Source organism: Gopherus flavomarginatus, chromosome 19 (genome assembly GCF_025201925.1).
Source record: "Gopherus flavomarginatus isolate rGopFla2 chromosome 19, rGopFla2.mat.asm, whole genome shotgun sequence".
In the NCBI taxonomy this organism is placed as follows: domain Eukaryota; kingdom Metazoa; phylum Chordata; order Testudines; family Testudinidae; genus Gopherus; species Gopherus flavomarginatus.
Window position 1 is genome coordinate 4062315 of NC_066635.1, and position 19379 is coordinate 4081693.

Sequence of the window (19379 nt, forward strand, 5' to 3'; positions counted from 1 at the left end):
GTGCCTTGCCCAATCTCAGAGTCTGTGCCCTCTGGCTTCTTGCCCCCATCTCTTTGCCCAGCTAGTCCCAGTTCTCCACCCATATCCTGCCTCCTTATCAGATCGTCATCCAATCTGTCACCCTGTGACAATCAAGGTCCAGGCACCTCAAGGTGATAAAGGGGGTTTTGAGCCCTCTCCATAAGTATTGCATTAGGGTTGCCACCTATCTGGGTTTCACCTGGACAGTCCGAATTTCAGCTTGTGTCGCCGGGTGCCATTTGATAAGCCCTGATATCTGTTTTTTTTATTGGGAGGTGAAGAGGCAAAGCAGGGGCAGAGCCTTGGTGGAAGAGGTGGAACAGGGGTGGGGTCTTGGGGGAAGAGGCAGAGCAGGAGGCAGGGCCTTGACAGTCTGGTTACCAGTCATTAGAAAGGTGGCAACTAGGGCTGACAAGACATTAAAAAGATCAATTGTGATTAATCGTGTTGTTAAACAATAATAGAATGCCATTTATTTACATAGTTGTGGATGTTTTCCACATTTTCAAATATATTGATTTTCAATCTCAACACAGAATACAAAGTGTACAGTGCTCACTGTATATTTATTTTTTATTACAAATATTTGCACTGCAAAAAAAGAAACAAAAGAAATAATATTTCAATACACTTAACACAAGTACTGTAGTGCAATCTCTTTATCATAAAAGTTGAACTTGCAAATGTAGAATAATGTACAAAAAATAACGACTCAAACATAAAACAATGTAAAAATTTAGAGCCTAGAAAGTCCACTCAGTCCTACTTCTTGTTCAGCCAATCACTCAGACAAACAATTTGTTTACATTTACTGGAGATAATGCTGCTTACTTCTTGTTTACAATGTCATCTGAAAGTGAGAACTGGCATTTGCATGGCACTGTTGTATCTGGTGTATCAACGTATTTATGTGCCAGATGCGCTAAAGATTCATATGTCCCTTCATGCTTCGCCCACCATTCCAGAGGACATATGTACAGGCTGATGACGGGTTCTGCTTGATAATGATCCAAAGCAGTGTGGACTGATGCATGTTCATTGTCATCATCTGAGTCAGATGCCACCAGCAGAAGGTTGATTTTCTTTTTTGGTGGTTCGGGTTCTGTAGTTTCCATATTGGAGTGTTGCTCTTTTAAGACCTCTGAAAGCATGCTCCACACCCCATCCTAATCAGATTTTAGATGGCACGTCAGATTCTTAAATCTTGGCTCAAGTACTATAGCTATCTTTAGAAAGGTCACATTGGTATCTTTGTGTTTTGACAAATCTGCAGTGAAAGTGTTCTTAAAATGAACATGTGCTGGGTTGTCATCCGAGACTGCTATAACTGAAATATATGGCAGAATGCGAGTAGAACACAGAGCCAGAGACATACAATTCTCCCCCAAGAAGTTTAGTCAAAAATTTAATTAACAATTTTTTTTAAGGGGCATCATCAGCATGGAAATGTGTCCTCTGGAATGTTGGCTGAAGCACGAAGGGGCATACAAATGTTTAGCATATCTGGCACGTAATATCTTGCAACGCTGGCTACCAAAGTGCCATGCTAATACCTGTTCTCACTTTCAGGTGACATTGTAAATAAGAAGTGAGCAGTATTATCTCCTGTAAATGTAAACTAACTTGTTTGTCTTAGCGATTGGCTGAACAAGAAGTAGGACTGAATGGCCTTGTTTTACATGGTTTTGTTTTTGAGTGCAGTTGTGAAACCAAAAAAACCTACATTTGTAAGTTGCACTTTCACGGTAAAGAGCTTGCACTACCGTCTATGTATGAGATGAATTGAAAAATACTATTTCTTTTGTTTACCATTTTTACAGCACAAATATTTGTAATAAAAATACTGTAAATTGAGTACTATACACTTGGTATTCTGTGTTGTAATTGAAATCAATATATTTGAAAATGTAAAAAAAAAACCCTAAAAATGTTTAATACATTTCAATTGGTATTCTATTATTGTTTAAGAGTATGATTGAAATGGCAATTAATTGGGATTAATATTTTAAATCACAATACATTTTTCTAAATTAATCGTGTGAGTTAATGGCGATTAATTGACAGCCCTAGTGGCAGCCCTAAATTGATTCCACTGCTTGTAGACAGTGTTATTGTGTATAAAAATATGTCCAATAAGGTCTTGTATGGAAGCTTGTAATGTCCTGATGTTGCTGGGCATTAGGAGATCTGTACCCAGGTTATGGTAATGGATATGTGCATGAGTAGAACATTGTAATTGTAACTGTAGCACAACTGGGGCATCACCTCCCAGCAGTGTGGTGAGGCAATCAGGCAGTGAAGGCACTGCCCAGACCAGCTGTTTACATGAAACTGGTTTTAAGCACCTAGCATTGTCCAGCCAGGAAGAGACCAAGGAGGACCTTCACAGCTTGCAACTGCAACGAAAACCCCGTCTCAGAACTGCCTGCTCTGTGTAACCAGGAATGACCAAATAACCTGAAAAAAAGGAAAAAATCCCCCTGCAAACCCTGTTAAAAAAGAAGGGATTTGAAGGGCAGGCTGTCCAGAAACTCAGGGCCAGCATCTAAGCGGGGTGTTGTCCATGGGTCCCCTCTAGGGCAGGGGGCTTGCTGGGAAACTGTTCAGAGACTGGAGTAACTTGGAGCAGAAAAGGGAATCTAGCTACCAGGGTGGGACCGTGCAGGCTGCATGCTGGTGTCAGAGCGCTGAATCACGGCAACATGGCATTCAGACACGCAAAGTGACATGGCAGGTGGTGAAAGAACCACTTACTGTGCTGCGTGATACATCCCTGCCTCCCTTCCCTCCCCAGCTCCCCTTGCCCACCATAGGGAGAGACCTTAATATAGATATGAATTGAATACAAATTTTTAAATATTGAGTCATTCAACTTGCTTGAGCTTTTACTGATGCTTATAATATAGTTCACGTTATTTTCATACATATGGTGCTTTGAAAAACATTCCTCAGGTGCATACATGTTTTGTTTATTTAATTAAATGAAACATTCAAGCTAACCAAAGGAATTTTAGGAGGTTTCTACCTTGTTTTCCAAGGACAAGCAAATATCTGAGAAGGTAAATATGGCTTTAAAGCCATAAAATGTTTATTACCTCAAAGTGTGTGTTTACATAGACTCTGTAATGCAGCTTTATAACTTCTATTTGACTTTAATATTCTATCCTGTTTTGTTTTATACTATGTTTTGAAAGATGTATATAAGTTAATTATTGTGCCTGGTACAGAATGCTTGATACAAGTCTGTAATTATAAATTGTAAATATTGCAGATGGTAGACTGTAAATCTAGGGGGAAAGTAACCAGAAAGATTGGAGTGTCTTATCATAGACTAGGACACATCCCTCTTGTATATGATACCAGTTTGGTATAAATATGATCTTTATATCAAGAAAACAGATTTTGTAAAACATTCATGTTTTAGGAAGAGATCTGATTGTGAAAGGAGTGGAGAGTGGGCTTTCAGAGTAATAAATCTAAGCAAACTCCCACAGAGAATTGTAGAAATAACTTAATTTAAATTAATTTTATAATCACAGAACTCTAAAAATCTTCATTCAGGAAACCCCCTAGGAAAAACACATTTAGTTGGAAGTGTTTTAAACCTTTGTTGGAGAGACAAGGTGGAGGAAGTAATATATTTTATTGGACCAGCTTCTGTTGGTGAGACAGACAAGCTTTCAAGCCACACAGAACTTCTATTGAGGCTATAAGCTTCAGGGAATACGCTTCTTTTGAGACATATATTTGCAAATATTTTGTATCTAAATGCAAGTCTTTATACAATAACTGCTTGATATCGCTGTTATATGAACAATAAGATGTCTTATGTCCACATATAGCAAGGTTATGTGATGCTATAACTGGTTACTAATGTAAGAAACAATTTAAGTATACAATCTTTAGATTAATAGAAATTAATTAATTATTGGCAGTGCTCAAAAAATCTCACCTCACTCAAGAAAAGACAAGCATCTGTATGACTACGTGTACCAGTGTCACTATGTGTAAGAGTGCCACCTGGTGACTCCTACCATCACAGTATACATCACAGCCAAATGCTGACCCAGATGGTTATACCATGCTCAGAAGGCTGACAGACTTGTGTTCTGGCAGACAGCGAGTTTCATAGACCAGGATGCTCAATGAGTAAATCCTACTGCTGGGTGTGGAGAGTTTAACCCCCAGGGGCTGGCAGCAGAATCTCTCAGCATATCTGCCACAATAGGATGCGAGGAGAGAGGTCTCTCAGACAGCTGCCTCCCAGACCATTCAGAGTGACTGGCAGCACTCTGAATCGCACCCAGTAGTATGGTGACCAGATGTCCTGATTTTATACGGACGGTCCCGATTTTTGGGTCTTTTTCTTATATAGGTTCGTATTACCTCCACCCCCATCCTGATTTTTCACACTTGCTGTCTGGTCACTGTACTCAGTGGTCCCATGGCCACAGCCCAACCCCAGTGGGCAGGCAGAATCCCACGCTCTTTCCAGCCCCACGTTGATGGCATGACAGTGGCTCACGCTGGTCAAGTAAGGATGAAAGGAACCTGGCTGGGTATCAACTCAGCAAGGAAACTCTGACTCAGGAGGGCAGTGAATACACCCCTCCCCCCCACTAATGAGCTCAGCAAAGTGATTGTGCCTCAGGCACTGTACAGCTCAGCTCTCCCTGGAGATGTGAGGGTGCTAGGGGACTCCCTAGGGGACACTCATAGGGCATTGGGGCCCTTGAGATAGGGAGGCTGTCCAGTTCCACCAGGGCCCAAGCACTGGCTTAGTAGAAGAATGGGGTTTCCCCAAGGGGTTGGAAGAGCAGAGCTATAGAATCAGCCTCTCGGGCGACGGGGGGCAAGTCATGTGGCAGTATCCTTCCGTCACAGGTGCCCTCAGGAGGGGTCAGGCAGGTGGGGAGGATACGGCACTTCTTAGGGCAGTTCGCTTGCTCTGCTGCTATGTTGCCCCAGTGCTGGCATGCTGCCCGGGATAGTGGGGAAGGCTCCTTCCCTGTAAGACAGCCTGCTGCTCACCCCGGGTGGGTGGAGTACCCACAGCACTGCCAGTGTGGTTTCCGAGAGATCAGGGATGATGAACAATCAACAGCCAGCTTCCCTGTGCAGCTGAATTCTCACAAGGTTAAAACCATTGCAGAGTCACTGAGATTCTTTTATCAGAGGGTAGCCGTGTTAGTCTGGATCTGTAAAAGCAGCAAAGAATCCTGTGGCACCTTATAGACTAACAGACGTTTTGGAGCATGAGCTTTCGTGGATGAATACCCACTTCCTCAGATGCATGTAATGGAAATATCCAGGGGCAGGTATATATATGTGTGCTAGCAAGCAAGCTAGAGATAACGAGGTCAGTTCAATCAGGGAGGATGAGGCCCTGTTCTAGCAGTTGAGGTGTGAAAACCAAGAGAGGAGAAACTGGTTCTGTAATTGGCAAGCCATTCACAGTCTTTGTTCAATCCTGAGCTGATGGTGTCAAATTTGCAGATGAACTGAAGCTCAGCAGTTTCTCTTTGAAGTCTGGTCCTGAAGTTTTTTTGCTGCAGGATGGCCACCTTAAGGTCTGCTATAGTGTGGCCAGGGAGGTTGAAGTGCTCTCCTACAGGTTTTTGTATATTGCCATTCCTAATGTCAATATACAAAAACCTGTAGGAGAGCACTTCAACCTCCCTGGCCACACTATAGCAGACCTTAAGGTGGCCATCCTGCAGCAAAAAAACTTCAGGACCAGACTTCAAAGAGAAACTGCTGAGCTTCAGTTCATCTGCAAATTTGACACCATCAGCTCAGGATTGAACAAAGACTGTGAATGGCTTGCCAATTACAGAACCAGTTTCTCCTCTCTTGGTTTTCACACCTCAACTGCTAGAACAGGGCCTCATCCTCCCTGATTGAACTGACCTCGTTATCTCTAGCTTGCTTGCTAGCACACATATATATACCTGCCCCTGGATATTTCCATTACATGCATCTGAGGAAGTGGGTATTCATCCACGAAAGCTCATGCTCCAAAACGTCTGTTAGTCTATAAGGTGCCACAGGATTCTTTGCTGCTTTTTGAGATTCTTTTAACTTCCCGAGTGGACAGCTGTCACGGGTGCAGAGATGACTAATAAACCCCCTTTTCCCCTGCACTTCATTCTACGAAGCACGGTGCTCAGCCCTTTCAGGACTCATCATGCAGAGTCAAACCACTGAGGGAGAGAACCATATGATTTCTTAAGGAATAAAATTTAATGCACATAAACATCCGTAACCAACATTTGGATTACTTGTGAGAACATTTCTTCCACAGCTATTACGTGGTAGCTCTCCACACACATATCCCTGCTTTGTTGTTGCTGTGTACATAAGAACAGCCATACTGGGTCAGATCAAAGGTCCATCTAGCCTAGTATCTTGTCTACTGACAGTGGCCAGTGCCAGGTGCCCCAGAGGGAATGAACAGAACAGGGAATCACCAAGTGATCCATCCCCTGTTGCCCATTTCTAGCTTCTGGCAAACAGAGGCTAGAGACACTCAGAGCACAGGGTTGTATCCCTGACCATCATGGCTGATAGCCATTGATGGACCAATCCTCCAGGAACTTATCTAGTTATTTTTTAACCCAGTTATAGTTTTGGCCTTCAGAACATCCCCTGGTAAGGAGTTCCACAGGTTAACTGTGCATTGTGTGTAGGGTGACCAGATATCCCAATTTTATAGGGACAGTCCCAATTTTTGGGTCTTTTTCTTATATAGGCTCCTATTACCCCCCACCCCGTCCCGATTTTTCACACTTGCTGTTTGGTCACCCTAGTTGTGTGACGTTTGGATAACGGGGGTGTGACAGAGGTTGGCCTTGGAAACATAGATTCTTAAAAGACAATTACAGTGAGACGTGCCAGGCGTGATGCATGCACAGGTATTCTTAGACATATGTACCAAGGAGCAGGGTGTGCGTGTTATGTTCCTGGCTCACTGTCTGGGTTTCCAGTGGAAGCTGGAATCATGGGGGAGGTAATTATTGCAAATTCCTAATGCCCGGTCTGCAGATACTCAGCCCTTTGAAGCTTCAGCCCCTGTGGCTAGGGGCATTGACTGGTTTTACCTGGGTCAGGAGGTCAGGGAGACAGAGGCCCCCAAACTGTATATAGGTCAACCTGACCTGACGCATGTCAGAGCAGCTCTGGAACAAAGAACTGGCACGTTAGTGTACAGACCTGCCAGGATCCCATGTGGATGATGGGTGACACCAGATAAGCTTAGAATCATAGAGCCACAGGGTTAGAAGGGATCGCAAGGGTCAGCTAGTCTAACTCCCTGCCACGATGCAGGATTTGTTGTGTCTAAACCACCCAAGACAGATGGCTCCAGCCTCCTTTTGAAAACCTCCAGTGAAGGAGCTTCCACAACCTCCCTAGGCCTCTGTTCCATTGTCCCACTGCTCTTACAGCTCGGCAGTTTTTCCTGAGGTAAATCTGTTAAATTGCTCTGCTGTAGTTTGAACCAATTGCCTCTTGTCCTGCCTCTGTGGCAAGTGAGAACAACTTTTCTCTATCTTTTTTATGGCAGCCTTTCAAGTATTTGAAGACCACTGTCATGTTCCCGCTTAATCTCCTCTGCTCTGAACTAAACATGCCCAGGTCTTTCAGCCTTTGCTCCTATGGCTTGTGTTCTCTCCCTTTGATCATCTTCGTTGCTCGCCTCTGTGTCCTTTCCAGCTTATACACATCGGTTCTTTTTAATTCCCTAGCTCACGTGTACTGTTTTATGGTCTACTTTTTCTGTCTTGCTTTTGTTCTAAAGAAACACGTTGCCTTTGGAAGGCTGGCTCGTGGCAGGTAAACCCTGTCATTGTCCCTAGGAGAGAGCAGAACTGCAGGGACAGGCCTAATGAGACCGGCTGGGAGAAGCACAGTGAGCTTTGGAAAGAAATTGCAGCTAAAATCCCTGGCCTGGAGGGAGGGGAACATGAGACACCGCCGTGGGAAAGGTGACAGCTAGAAGCACAGGCGCTGAGCTTTACTTTTCCCAGTGGGTGCTCCACCCCTACTCTGTCCTGAGGCCCTGCCCCCACCCCACCCCACCCCTGAGACCCCACCCTTGCTCTGCCTCTTCCCACCCCCACTCCGCCCCCTCCCCGAGGCACCGCCTGCCCGCCCGCCCGCCGCTTGCTGCTCTCTACCCTCCCGCAAGTGCCTCCCCGAGTGGTGCCTCCAATCATCTCTTTGGCGGTGCCCCTGATTAGCTGGTCGGTGGTGCTGCCCAAGAGCTGTGGCTGGTGGGTGCTGACCCACTATTTTTTTCCATGGGGACTCCAGCCCCGGAGCACCCACGGGGTCGGCAGCTATGGCTAGAAGCCTGAGATCTGAGTGGGGTGCCCTCAAGGAGGCCACAAAGAGGCAGAGGTGCAATTGCCCCAGCACAGTGACGGGAGTTTGCATGATGGGAGTTCAGTTTTTTAAACAGACCCCATATGTTGTAATGGCACCGAGAGTACATCTACACAGCAAAAAAAAGAGCCAGGTCAGTTGATTCAGGCTGTGGGACTGAGAATGGCAGTTGAGACATTCAGGCTTGGGCTGGAGCCTGGGCTCGGAAATCCAGTGAGGGGGAGGTTCTCAGAGCCCCATCTGCACCCCAAGCCCGAATGTCTACACTACTGTTTGTAGCTCTGCTGCCCGAGTCAGTTGACCGGGGCTCTAAAACTCTCTGCTGCAGGACTTTTTGCATTGTAGACGTACCCTAAGACTCTGGCTGGGATTTGCAAAGGCGCCTCAAGGACCTATTACTATTAAATAGTTGTATTGTGATAGTGTCTCACAGACCCAGTCATGGCCCAGGACCCCAAAGCGCTTAGTCTAGGCACCCAAATCCCTTTGAACTCCAATGGGAGGTGAGTGCCTAACTCCCTGAGGCCTCTTGGCAAACCCAGCATCGGGGTGTCTCGTGTTCAGTCTACCTGGAGTGCACTCAGGCAGGGGATTCTCTCTCCACTAAGTTGATGGGTAAAGAGACATGAAGCTGAATTATGCATCATTCAACTACCCTTTCCTGGTAGATTCAGAAAGGGCTGGTGTACCTTGCTGCTGCGCTAGTTTCACCTGGATAATATTTGGGTGAGCAAAATTATGATAATATCGTTGCTCCTCTAACCTGAACAATTTTCCAATATTTAGGGCTTAGCTTGGTTGTTTTCATTAGGAGGAGAAATTAAGGATCCAGTCTGGTGTTTCTTTGGTGCAATCTTGTTTAATTACAAAGAACGCACACAATGGCCTGTTTCTCTCAGCACAATCGGAACAAAGAACAGTTTCTTTGCTCATAATTCCAAGCCTGCCTTTCCAGCCAGCTCTCTGCCCAAAAGAAGCTCACTCTCTTGGCTTCCTCTCAGGGCCATGCTACTAGCACTTCTCTGGCTCTCTTCTTCTGACACACACAGCTGCAATCCTGTCGAAGACTCAGCCCAGGCATTTTCAATCAGTTTCCAGGGAAATCCCTCTTGTTATCCAGTGCTTTGAGTGGTGGCTTCTATTGTTTCGGCTATCTTACTCCATAAAGGAGTTTAGTTGCTTCCTCCATTTAACCTGAATGAAGGGTAGCTAGCATACCCAGAAGCTTTCAGTGAGATCTGTGACTGCCCAGAGAGCAATTATACACCTGCTGGCAGCTAACCACATGCCACAGCATAACAATATTTTGCTTTTCTCTAGCCTGTTCCATCCAAGGCTTCCAAAGCTCTCTATAAACACTAGCAGAACTGAGCCTCACTGCCCCCTGGGTGACGGTCAGCATGATTGTCTGCAATGACAAGTGGGAAAGGTGAGGCACAGGGAAGGGAAATGACTTGCCCAAAGACACACAATGAGTCAGTGGCAAAGTGGGTACAGAATCCAGATCTCCTGGCTTCCAGCCCTGTACTCCAACCACTCAAACCTGGTTCCTCTGGAAGTAGCAGTTGAACATTGATGGTGTTTGGGATCCCCTTCCATGGGAGAAGGTGCCAAGGGTAGGTATGCAGAATGGCAGGGCAAGCATCCCCCACATTCCTCAACCTCGGTCTGAAGGGACCTGCATTTCAAGTGGTGAGAGGCCAGGTCAGCCTCTGTGACGCATGGAATTTTGGTAACTCTGCTGGGGCTGTCACCAAGCAGGCTAACTGAGTTGGTTTCTTCTGTGATGCAGATGCTGTTCTTAAAACTAAGAGCACAAAGAAGCTATTACAAGGTAATGACCCTTGATCAATGGCTTCATTAGATCCAGCATCTTCTACATGAAAGGTCTCATAGTCTCTAAGGGTCACAAGTACTCCATATCTCCCCTAGTACTAATGCCCTGAGACATGCATCCCCCTGGCCTCTTCTCCGTGTAAAGACTGGTGGGTGATTTCAAAGAAAAAGCAGCAGATAAGGTGCTGGATAGGCTCACATCCTTTTTCCTCTGTCACTTGCACCATGCCTTGCAGCAGGGTGCTGGAATTGCCCAGTCATAGACCGCACTTCCCTCTTCTGCTTCTCTTGATTCAGCATACTTTGTTCCAGTGTATCACCACTGTCCTATCACGGCATTTCCTGGGAGGTGACAGCATTGACACCATCGCTCAGTGTCCACCCCCCATAAAAAGAGGAGAGAATCTAGGGTTCGGTGTCAGCTGCACAAGGACGGTTTGAAGGAATCCCATCTTTGGTTCTGCACCTGCAGCTCGTCCCCACCCGACAGCAACATGAAGGTCTCTGTGGCTGCCCTCGCCGTTCTCATCGCTGCCTTCTGCTCGCAGGCCTCAGCTGCTGGTCCACGTGAGTCCAAGTTCAGTCTGTGGAGCTGTGACCACTCTCCCCTCCATCTTCCCAGGCTAGCGAGACAGTGACAGCGGGCAATGCCTGGGCACACGCTTCTTCTGAGTTTTCATTGCCAGTAAGGAGAGGCAGGCTTGCCCCTTCTCGCTGCCTTACTGAAGGATGAAGCTGGGATGCCAGGTAGCCCCCATGCCAGATAGCCCAGAGATCTCTCTGGGAACCTCCCTCGGAGCTAGGGTTTAGCAGGAGCCCCTTTGCACGTACAGGAAGGGAGCTCTCCAAGCCAGCAATAAGAAAGACCAACCACGATTCTCTTGTCTTCTCTTTCAGAGGCACTCAACACCCCAAGTGTCTGCTGCTATAAATACTCTCTCAACCCAATTTCACGGAGCCGCGTGGTGAAGTATGAATATACCAGCAGTGACTGCTCCAAGCCCGCTGTGATGTGAGTATAATACCCAGCCAGATACCATATGCTCCAGGAGATCCCACCCCACCCTACAGGAAGGTGCCTCCTGGGGCACCGAGTAGTTTGGGATATCATGAGCGCAGCCTGTGGGAGAGACAGTCCTGAGCCCTCGGCTAGTTTTATGGTTCTCTCTACTAGAGACAGGCTAGGCTCAAGGGGGTTTTCATCCCTCCGCCCTGCCCTCAGATGCTGAGGCCACACAACTATAGTGCAGTGTCATAGCTGGGGAAGCAGTGGTGAGACTGGAGGGTGGATTTCCTCCTCTGAGTGGCTGAGAGAACCTTTTGGTGAAATTCAGCCAATTGTAGTGAAACTCTTCCCGAGCGTTATGAATAAGCTGGTTTCTGAATGGCTGAAGATTTTTGAAAAACCTATTAGTAGTGAATAGTGGGTGGACACCCAGCAATCCAATGGGCCAGCAGAGCTGCCATTAGCTACTGGCCATTGTGTCATTAGGACCATTCATCCCCTGTGTGTGCAGCCGTCGTGCGTTTGCTCTGAAAACAAGCCCCATTTTCCTCTGCCGCCCTTCAGAGCTGGTACTAGGCTTTTCTAACTGGGGTTTTCTCTCTGCAGCTTCACCACCATCAAAGGCAAAACATTATGCACCAATCCAGATGAGAAATGGGTCCAACGTATTGTGACTCAGCTGAGGACGAGGGAAGCCGTTTCAATGGCACCCTAGGGGCTAACATCACTTCCTGCCAAGCACCTTCCCAAACAGATTTCCAGGAAGCACTTTACCTGCTCTCTCTACATTGGCAACACTTTGAATCCTTATGGGCTATTTGACCCAATTAATGTTGAACTGCAAAAGATTCTAATGGCTCTGAATTGTATTTAAGGGAATTTTAATGGCTCTGAATTGTATTTAAGGGAAATTTTAATATATTTTTCATGTGAACTGTGAAATATATCATTCTCCTTTGTATTTGTTGGGTTTAAGTTTATTATTTATTTTACAAAAAAATAAAAATAAAACAAAAAAAATGGGCTAATTCTCCTGCTGCAGGCATCTCGTCTATCTTTTCTATTCAGACCCCAAGCCTGCAAACACGCACTTAACTTGAAAGCACTCATCCCATTGGAGTCAGTGGGATAATACATGCTTAAAGCTACCCAAATGCCATGTGTCTGTAGGACCAGGACCTTAGACTGGAGGTTCTTCTGGGTGGGGTGGGGGATGTCTTACTCTGTGCTTATACAGCACCTAGGACAAGAGGGTGTCGAACTGGATCAGGGTCTCTAGGCACTACTGTGCTATGAGTAAATCATAAGCATTAAGGCTGCTATTGAAGGCTTCTGAGGGCACCATGGCTAGTAAATCTTTCTGCAATCAAAACAGCTGAACATCTTTCTCTCTGGCTGGGGGTCGGGTGCCTGTGCAGCAGGCTGGGTCTGGAGCTGCACTGTGGAGTCAGTTTGAGCGCTGGGTGTTTATGGTTGCATGGGAGTTGCACACATTGCAACTGAGGAGCAGAATTAATGGGACAGAAGAGAGATGAGCAAGGAGGGGAAGGGGCAGGACAGGATGAGGACCAGCAATGTGCTGCCTCTTGCTAAGACCCATCCTGAGGGTGCAGGTGCTGCAGAGGGGAGAGATTGCTGAATGTAGTTTGTTTCCCTGGGTTACAGCACCCACCTGAGAGGTGGGAGACCCCTGTTCAAATTGTTTGTCCCTCTTGGGCAGGGAGGGGAATTGAACCTGGGACTCCCCCCCAGGTGAGTGCTCTAACCGCTGGACTAAGAGTTATAGCATGGGGGCCACATCCTCCTCTAGCCACTTTGGGTGGAGCGAGGCAGGCACCTCACTCATTCCTGCAAGAAACTACTTAGGTGCCCAAGCCACCTGATTCCAGGCAGCGGGTTCCCATTCGTGGATCGCTAAATAGAGCTATAGCCTCCCTGCAGCCCAGACACAGGTGCTTCGCTCTGATCAGCATCTCCCAGAGGCTAGCGTAGGGAACTCCCTGCCTTGTGTGCTGGGTCCTGCGGCTCACAGGCAAGGTGTGTCTCTCTCCCCCTCAGGGCACAGGGAGCCTGAGTGTCCAACTTAGGGTTTCGGATCGCAGTGTTGTTCCTGAGATGTTTCTAGGTGACTATAAGTGAGGTGACGCTGAGAGTTGCAACACCTGAGTCCCTTCGCAGATCTGACACAAGCTACAACCAGATTGAAGAGGAGCTGCTGGCAAAGGCCTCTGGCTCTCAATAGAAAGAGAGGAAAGACCAGACTCCTGAGGTGAAAGATCACAAACCATTGGAAAGCTGGTTTAAAACCCCCTGTGTCTTGTAGTGCCACCTTGCATCTACGTGGGGGAGTGGACGCTGCCAAGCCAGGATCTCCAGGTGGCTGTAATTTGTTAAGAAGCTATACCTAGCCGGGTGGGAAATAGATCAGTACCGCCGGAAACAGTCACTGCTGAATGTGAACTCCGTGGGATGATGCACAGGGTTGCTGTTGTCTCAGAATCAGGGATTACCCTACACCCCCCCTTGAATTTCCCCAACACCCCTGCACCCCAGTTTTGTGAACTAGTTACATGCAGTGTTGCCAATGTATGATTGTTTGGAAATTTGAATTTAAATGGAAACATCAATACTTACTTTAAAAGCATATTATAGTGTATGATAAAATACGGGTATCTGAAAAAGTATAATAGATTTGAAAAGTATGAACATAGACTAGCTTCCTTATACAGCTGTTGTTTTTTATGACAATGTCAGTGCATTCATTTCGGTCATGTTGGCCAACTTAAACATTTCAAATGATGATTTGTAAGCAAAGTCTAAATGAGCTCTCCCTGACAGCTAGTGATGATCTGGGGGCTGAGGGGAAAGGCTTCAGGACTAGACTGTGTTTACATTCCATCTAATCTACCTAGGTATCCAGCAAACAGAGCTGTGTTGCCCAAGTGACAGATTTTGGCTGAGGTTGGGTTACAAATCACTTGAATGCGGGGGGGCGGGGACGGGGTAATGAAATATTGTTATTCTTATTGTATGAGTAAAGGGCAGTAGAACTGTACTTAGCCTGTGCTGATTGAGGGCATCAAGAGAGAGGATGGGGACAGGTGTTTTGCTTGATGGTCTGCCTGAGTCACAAGTGCTATTTGACCTGCCTCTCTCCACTGTTTAAAGACAGAGCTGATCAGGCCCCATAGATAGACTTTTGGTTTGTTAAGTGACCACTGCAGCTGAAATCACTGATAATCAGGTTGAAGTGCTTAGACCTGCTGTGGGACAGTGTTTCTGTGTAAAAGACAGCCCAGACTGCACTAGCAGCAAGGTTCCCCCCCGACAGCTCAGCTGAAATCACTGAGAGCTGAATGCAACCTCAAGAGACCAACTTGCAGAGGTCACAGTGGCAGGTGGGAGCAGAAGGCGACAGCGCAGGGCCATTGGCAACAGAGTGATGGAGTGAACGGTGGCACAACGAACAACAATGGCCAGAGCGAACAGTAGCAGCTGGAGGAACGAGCAAGGTGCCTTCTTGCCCCTTACCTGGGAGGTGAACTCATGTGAAAGAACCTCTGAACTCTGAGTCTCCACTGACCAAGGACAACACCTGTGAGTGTTAATGAGGCTGTTAAGAATTCTGGAGACACAACACAGTTCATGCGAACACACATGGCTGTGGCATCCTACTTTCTATTTAAGCAAGAGATACCACACACTACAAACTGGAGGCCAACGTTAAGTGCATTGTCACTTGTTCATCCTGAAGTTGAACACTGGTTCTGAACAAGACCAACCAATGCTCACTGTCTTTCTGCAAGAAACTCTGCAACAGTGAAAGACTCAACAGTTGAAAAAGTGAAGAACTCTCTCATCACATTCAAAAAATTTGCTGCGGCAAATTGCCGGCACTATGATGATGGGTCTCATGCTTTCTCTTCTTTGGGGGGGTTTCAGAGTGCCATTTCTTGCCCCTGAATTGGAACATTAATTGCCCCACTAGTGTCCTAGAGGAGGGGAGTGGAGAGGGAGGGACCTGGGCCTGCCCTCTACTCCAGGTCCCAACCCAGGGGCCCTGAGGATAGTGGTGAACCACTTGAACTGACGGTTCCTTCCCCTGGGCTACTTCCCTCTCCTGCCCTTCAGCTTGTGGGGGGGCTTCCTGTCCTCCCTCTGCACAAGTCAGGTGCCCCTTACCTAGGATCTTGGACTTCTTAGCCCACTGCAGCACTTCTCCAAACTGTCCTCTGCTTCTCTTCAAACTGTTCTCTGCTCCAACACCAATTCCTCTCTGCTCCAACTCCCACACTGTCTGATTGAAGCAGGGTTCTTTTTATCATGTGACTGACTGCAGGTGCTCTAATTGGCTTCAGGTGCTCTAGTTAATCTATAGCAAACTTTCTTCTCCCTACAGGGAATAAGGTTCCCTTCTAACCCTCTGCTGCTGCCCTCTGGCCATGCTGTATCACATAATATACATGGCTGATGAATGCCCCAATGCAAATACACATCAAGTATTAAATCATTATGTATGTTATCTTGATGTCAGTGGTAGATCAGTAGATGCATTTCTAGATGTTCAAGTTATAGAGACACATCAGGTGCATCTGTGACAATCCACATCTTAGAAGAGTTAAATGCTTGTCAATTGGACCGCAAACAGATGGCTACTTGTGCATTTGATGGAGCTGCAAACTTCTCTGGAAGACATGGTGGAGAACCAGCTTTGCTCAGAGAAAAGTGTAACCCTAATTTTGCCTATACACACTACAGAGGCCATCTACTCCAACTAGTGCTAGTAAGAGATGCAGACTCTTCAAAAGACATTAAAAAAGCTACAAATTTAATGTCTTCATTATACTCTTTTTTCAGCAAGGGTCCAAAAAGACTGAATATCTTGGAAAATATAGAAGATACACTGGACTGAAGTTCAAATTAGTCCAACCTGGGAAAACCCTCTGGCTTTCTCATGAGTGATCCTTGGCTATTGTCTTAAAATTACTCCAGCAGTTGTTACTGGCTTTGAAAAGTATCTACCAGTATGGGATGGCTCTAAGTAGGGAGGCTGGTGGATTACTTTTGCTACTACATTCAGAGAAGACTATTGCCATTTTCTCTCTTGTAAGTCCACTGTTGAAAGCATTTGGGTCATTAAACAATGTCATCTATGCATCTGCTACAACAGTAGTAGATCCTTGTCCAGCAATAGAAGCTACATTTGGATCAATCAGAGAGCTATCCATTGAAAACATACTGGAGGAAGCAAGACTTTAGTCCAGAGGTTGACTAATAAAGGCATTTATATTGAATCCTTAAGTGAAGAGGACAAGAAGTGTTTGTTAAGACAACTGAAAAAATCCCCAGACTTGAGTCTTTAAAATCTACATCAGCGACTTCTAGATTCTATTCAACCTCTACTTCGCTTTTACAGATTCCCGTCCTATAAAACACCGACGGTTGAGTGGAGTGAGGCACTACCAGCAATGGGACTGCCATATGCTCAGGATAGAATAGAGAATTTGAATACAGAATGGAATATCATATGATGAACGAATTTGACTTCAACTTCTTTTTTATCATCACTAGTGGCTTGACCTGATCTTTGTGCTGTGTTTCCTGGGATGAAAGAAATAGGAATTCATCTCTCGCCACTCCCAGTCACAGTTGAATGTTCTTTTTCCTCATTGAATAGAATTTTGTGTTCTGAAAGAAGTCACCTTCTGCCTGATCATGTGAATGAACTAATGAGCATATCAGCTGAAGGAAGGGAAGTACCGGACACACAAGAAGCCATCAAAGATGAACACACTGCATTCAAGAAGTTTATTAACAAAGTTGTGCAAAATTATGATGAAAACCAGAGAATGATGTAGATGTAGTGCTTCACAGAAGGCTTGAGTAGCCAACTTTAATTTGTGTGATGATTTTAAAACATGAGTTACATCTAATAAAATGATAATGAAACATGTTTCAGTTTTTACTATGGTGCCATAAAGCCCACCTTCACTTTCACCCTCACGGTCTCACCCCTCATCAGTCATGACCCCTCCCTGTAAATTTGAACACGCCCCCTAATTTCAATTCCTGGGGAAAACACTGCTCTAACCACTGGGTTATGGGACATTGTGATGGAGGGGGTGTCTATCCCATCCATCAGTCCATCTCTCCTGTTGAAGCTGTTCCACTGTGGATATATAATGAAAAAATTACTGGAGCAGAGTGATGGGGCCCTGGGTCTTCCACCTCCCTGGTGGGTACCCTAACCACCATGCTATACAGTCTCTCTCTCTCAGCCACCTATTTTTAAAGTATTTGGTGACCATGCCTACTGTGGGTCTCAGCTGCCAAATTCAGGGCAGACCACAAGAAACAGGGCAGACACTCCCCAAAACTGGGGTTATTCTCACATTAGAATTCACCAAGCCAGCATCAAAGTGAGCTCTTGTATCACCACTCTGGAGAACAAGACTCTAAAAATACAGTTTCCTTAGGCAATCCCTATCACCACACAGACAGCTGGTCTTCATGATGAGAGGTTACTGAAAACCAGGTTCATTATACATAAAGTTCTTCTAATCCCAAAGGATCTGCCACTCCCCCAGGTCAATACTTAGTTTAGACCTTACCAAATGCCACATTTGTAGCCAATCCTTTAGTAACTAAAAGCTAAAAGCTAAAGGTTTATTACTAACAAGAAAAGAAGAGAGTAATTAAATGGTTAAAGGAATCATACATTACATGTGACTTCAGAGTCTGTAGATCAGGTTCATAGCACGGATGGACATCTGCTAGTCTCTCTGGTTCACCCAAACCGATTGGGGTCATCAGTCCACTGTCCAAAGCTTCCATTTGTTAGAAAATCAGAGTCCAGAGGTGAGGAGCAGGCCTGAAGACAATGCAGTGATGTCATAGTCTCCTTTTATACTTTCAGCCCAAGTGCCTGGAAAGTTATGGCCAAAGATGGAGTCTTGGATCACATGTCCTAACATGCCTTGCTTTGTCCTGGGGCAGCCATTGCCTGAAATGTCTCCAGGACAGGCTCATTGGTCCAGCTGATTGTAGTTAGTGGCCCATCAACCCAGGGATGGCTAGTCTGGATGTAAATTTGCCTCGTGGGTGTCACCCCTGAACAAGGCATAGTTGAGATACAAACACGTAGCCAATATTCATCTCCTCAGCTACAAGGGTGACGTGGAGTTAAACAGGATAATCACACTGAACAGTTTATAACTTGTCCATTGACATATCTTGTACAAGATTTATTGCAACTCTGTAACAGTGGGGACCAGATGTGTGTAACGAGTTATCTTCCTTTTTACCCAGCATCACATATTCATCCAAAGTGGAACAGCTTCACCAGCAGCGACTAAGGCAGCCGAGGGGGAGTTTTGGGGATCACAGTGGTGCTTAAATCGGGGATTTAGGTGCCTAAATCCTAAATCTGGGGTTTAGGCAAGTAAGTCCCTTTGTGGCTCTGGGCCTTAGCGCCCATACAGAATAGCTAATCATCCCACTCTCCCCCAGCCCTGTTGATCCTGTTAAGTGGGCACTTCGGCTATTGCTTTTATTTCATCTACTTCATTGGTTAAACTGAACATGCTCAATTTATGTCCAATTGAGAGAATTTCTATATGACCAATTTTTGACTTTTAAGTAGGGTGTTATGTGTCGTTTTCTCATTCTCTGCAATCCCACCGACACTGATCGTTGCATAGTGTGTGGTCCCTCGCTCGCATTATGACGTCATCCATTCTCACTGCAGCATCACTTAAAAATCAGGGTAAATCACTTTTCAAAGCACTTTGGAAGCCCAGTAAGTACCTAAAAGCATTCGCTGACACCTACAGGGCTAGATCCTCAGCCAGCGTAAATCAGCCCAGCTGCCTTGTCTTCAACGGAGGGATGCTGATTTACACCAACTTAGGTTCTGGCCCATAATGTTCAAGTGATTAATTAAAATACACTAAGTGGAGCTTGACCAGTCTAACTTCATTTGCAGAATGCTGGTTCTTTGTCTGATACCCAGCATGTCTTTTCTTATCTGCCACCCCTTGCTTCAGTCATTTTCACTGTCTAATGCCCACGCTGAATTTAAATCACAGGGATCGAGGCATAGCCAGACCTCATTCGGCTTTTCAGTTATAGA

The 19379-nt window shown here is 45.8% G+C and overlaps 1 protein-coding gene across 1 annotated transcript; it reads left to right on the forward strand.

Moving 5' to 3' along the window:
• The first annotated feature begins 10667 nt into the window (after nucleotides 1–10667).
• Nucleotides 10668–12242, forward strand: LOC127037357 (C-C motif chemokine 3-like). The gene is made up of 3 exons (XM_050928979.1): nucleotides 10668–10809; nucleotides 11140–11254; nucleotides 11855–12242. The coding sequence occupies exons 1-3, from the start codon at nucleotides 10737–10739 to the stop codon at nucleotides 11961–11963; spliced, it is 297 nt and encodes a 98-aa protein (XP_050784936.1). The 5' UTR covers nucleotides 10668–10736; the 3' UTR covers nucleotides 11964–12242.
• The last annotated feature ends 7137 nt before the right edge of the window (nucleotides 12243–19379 follow it).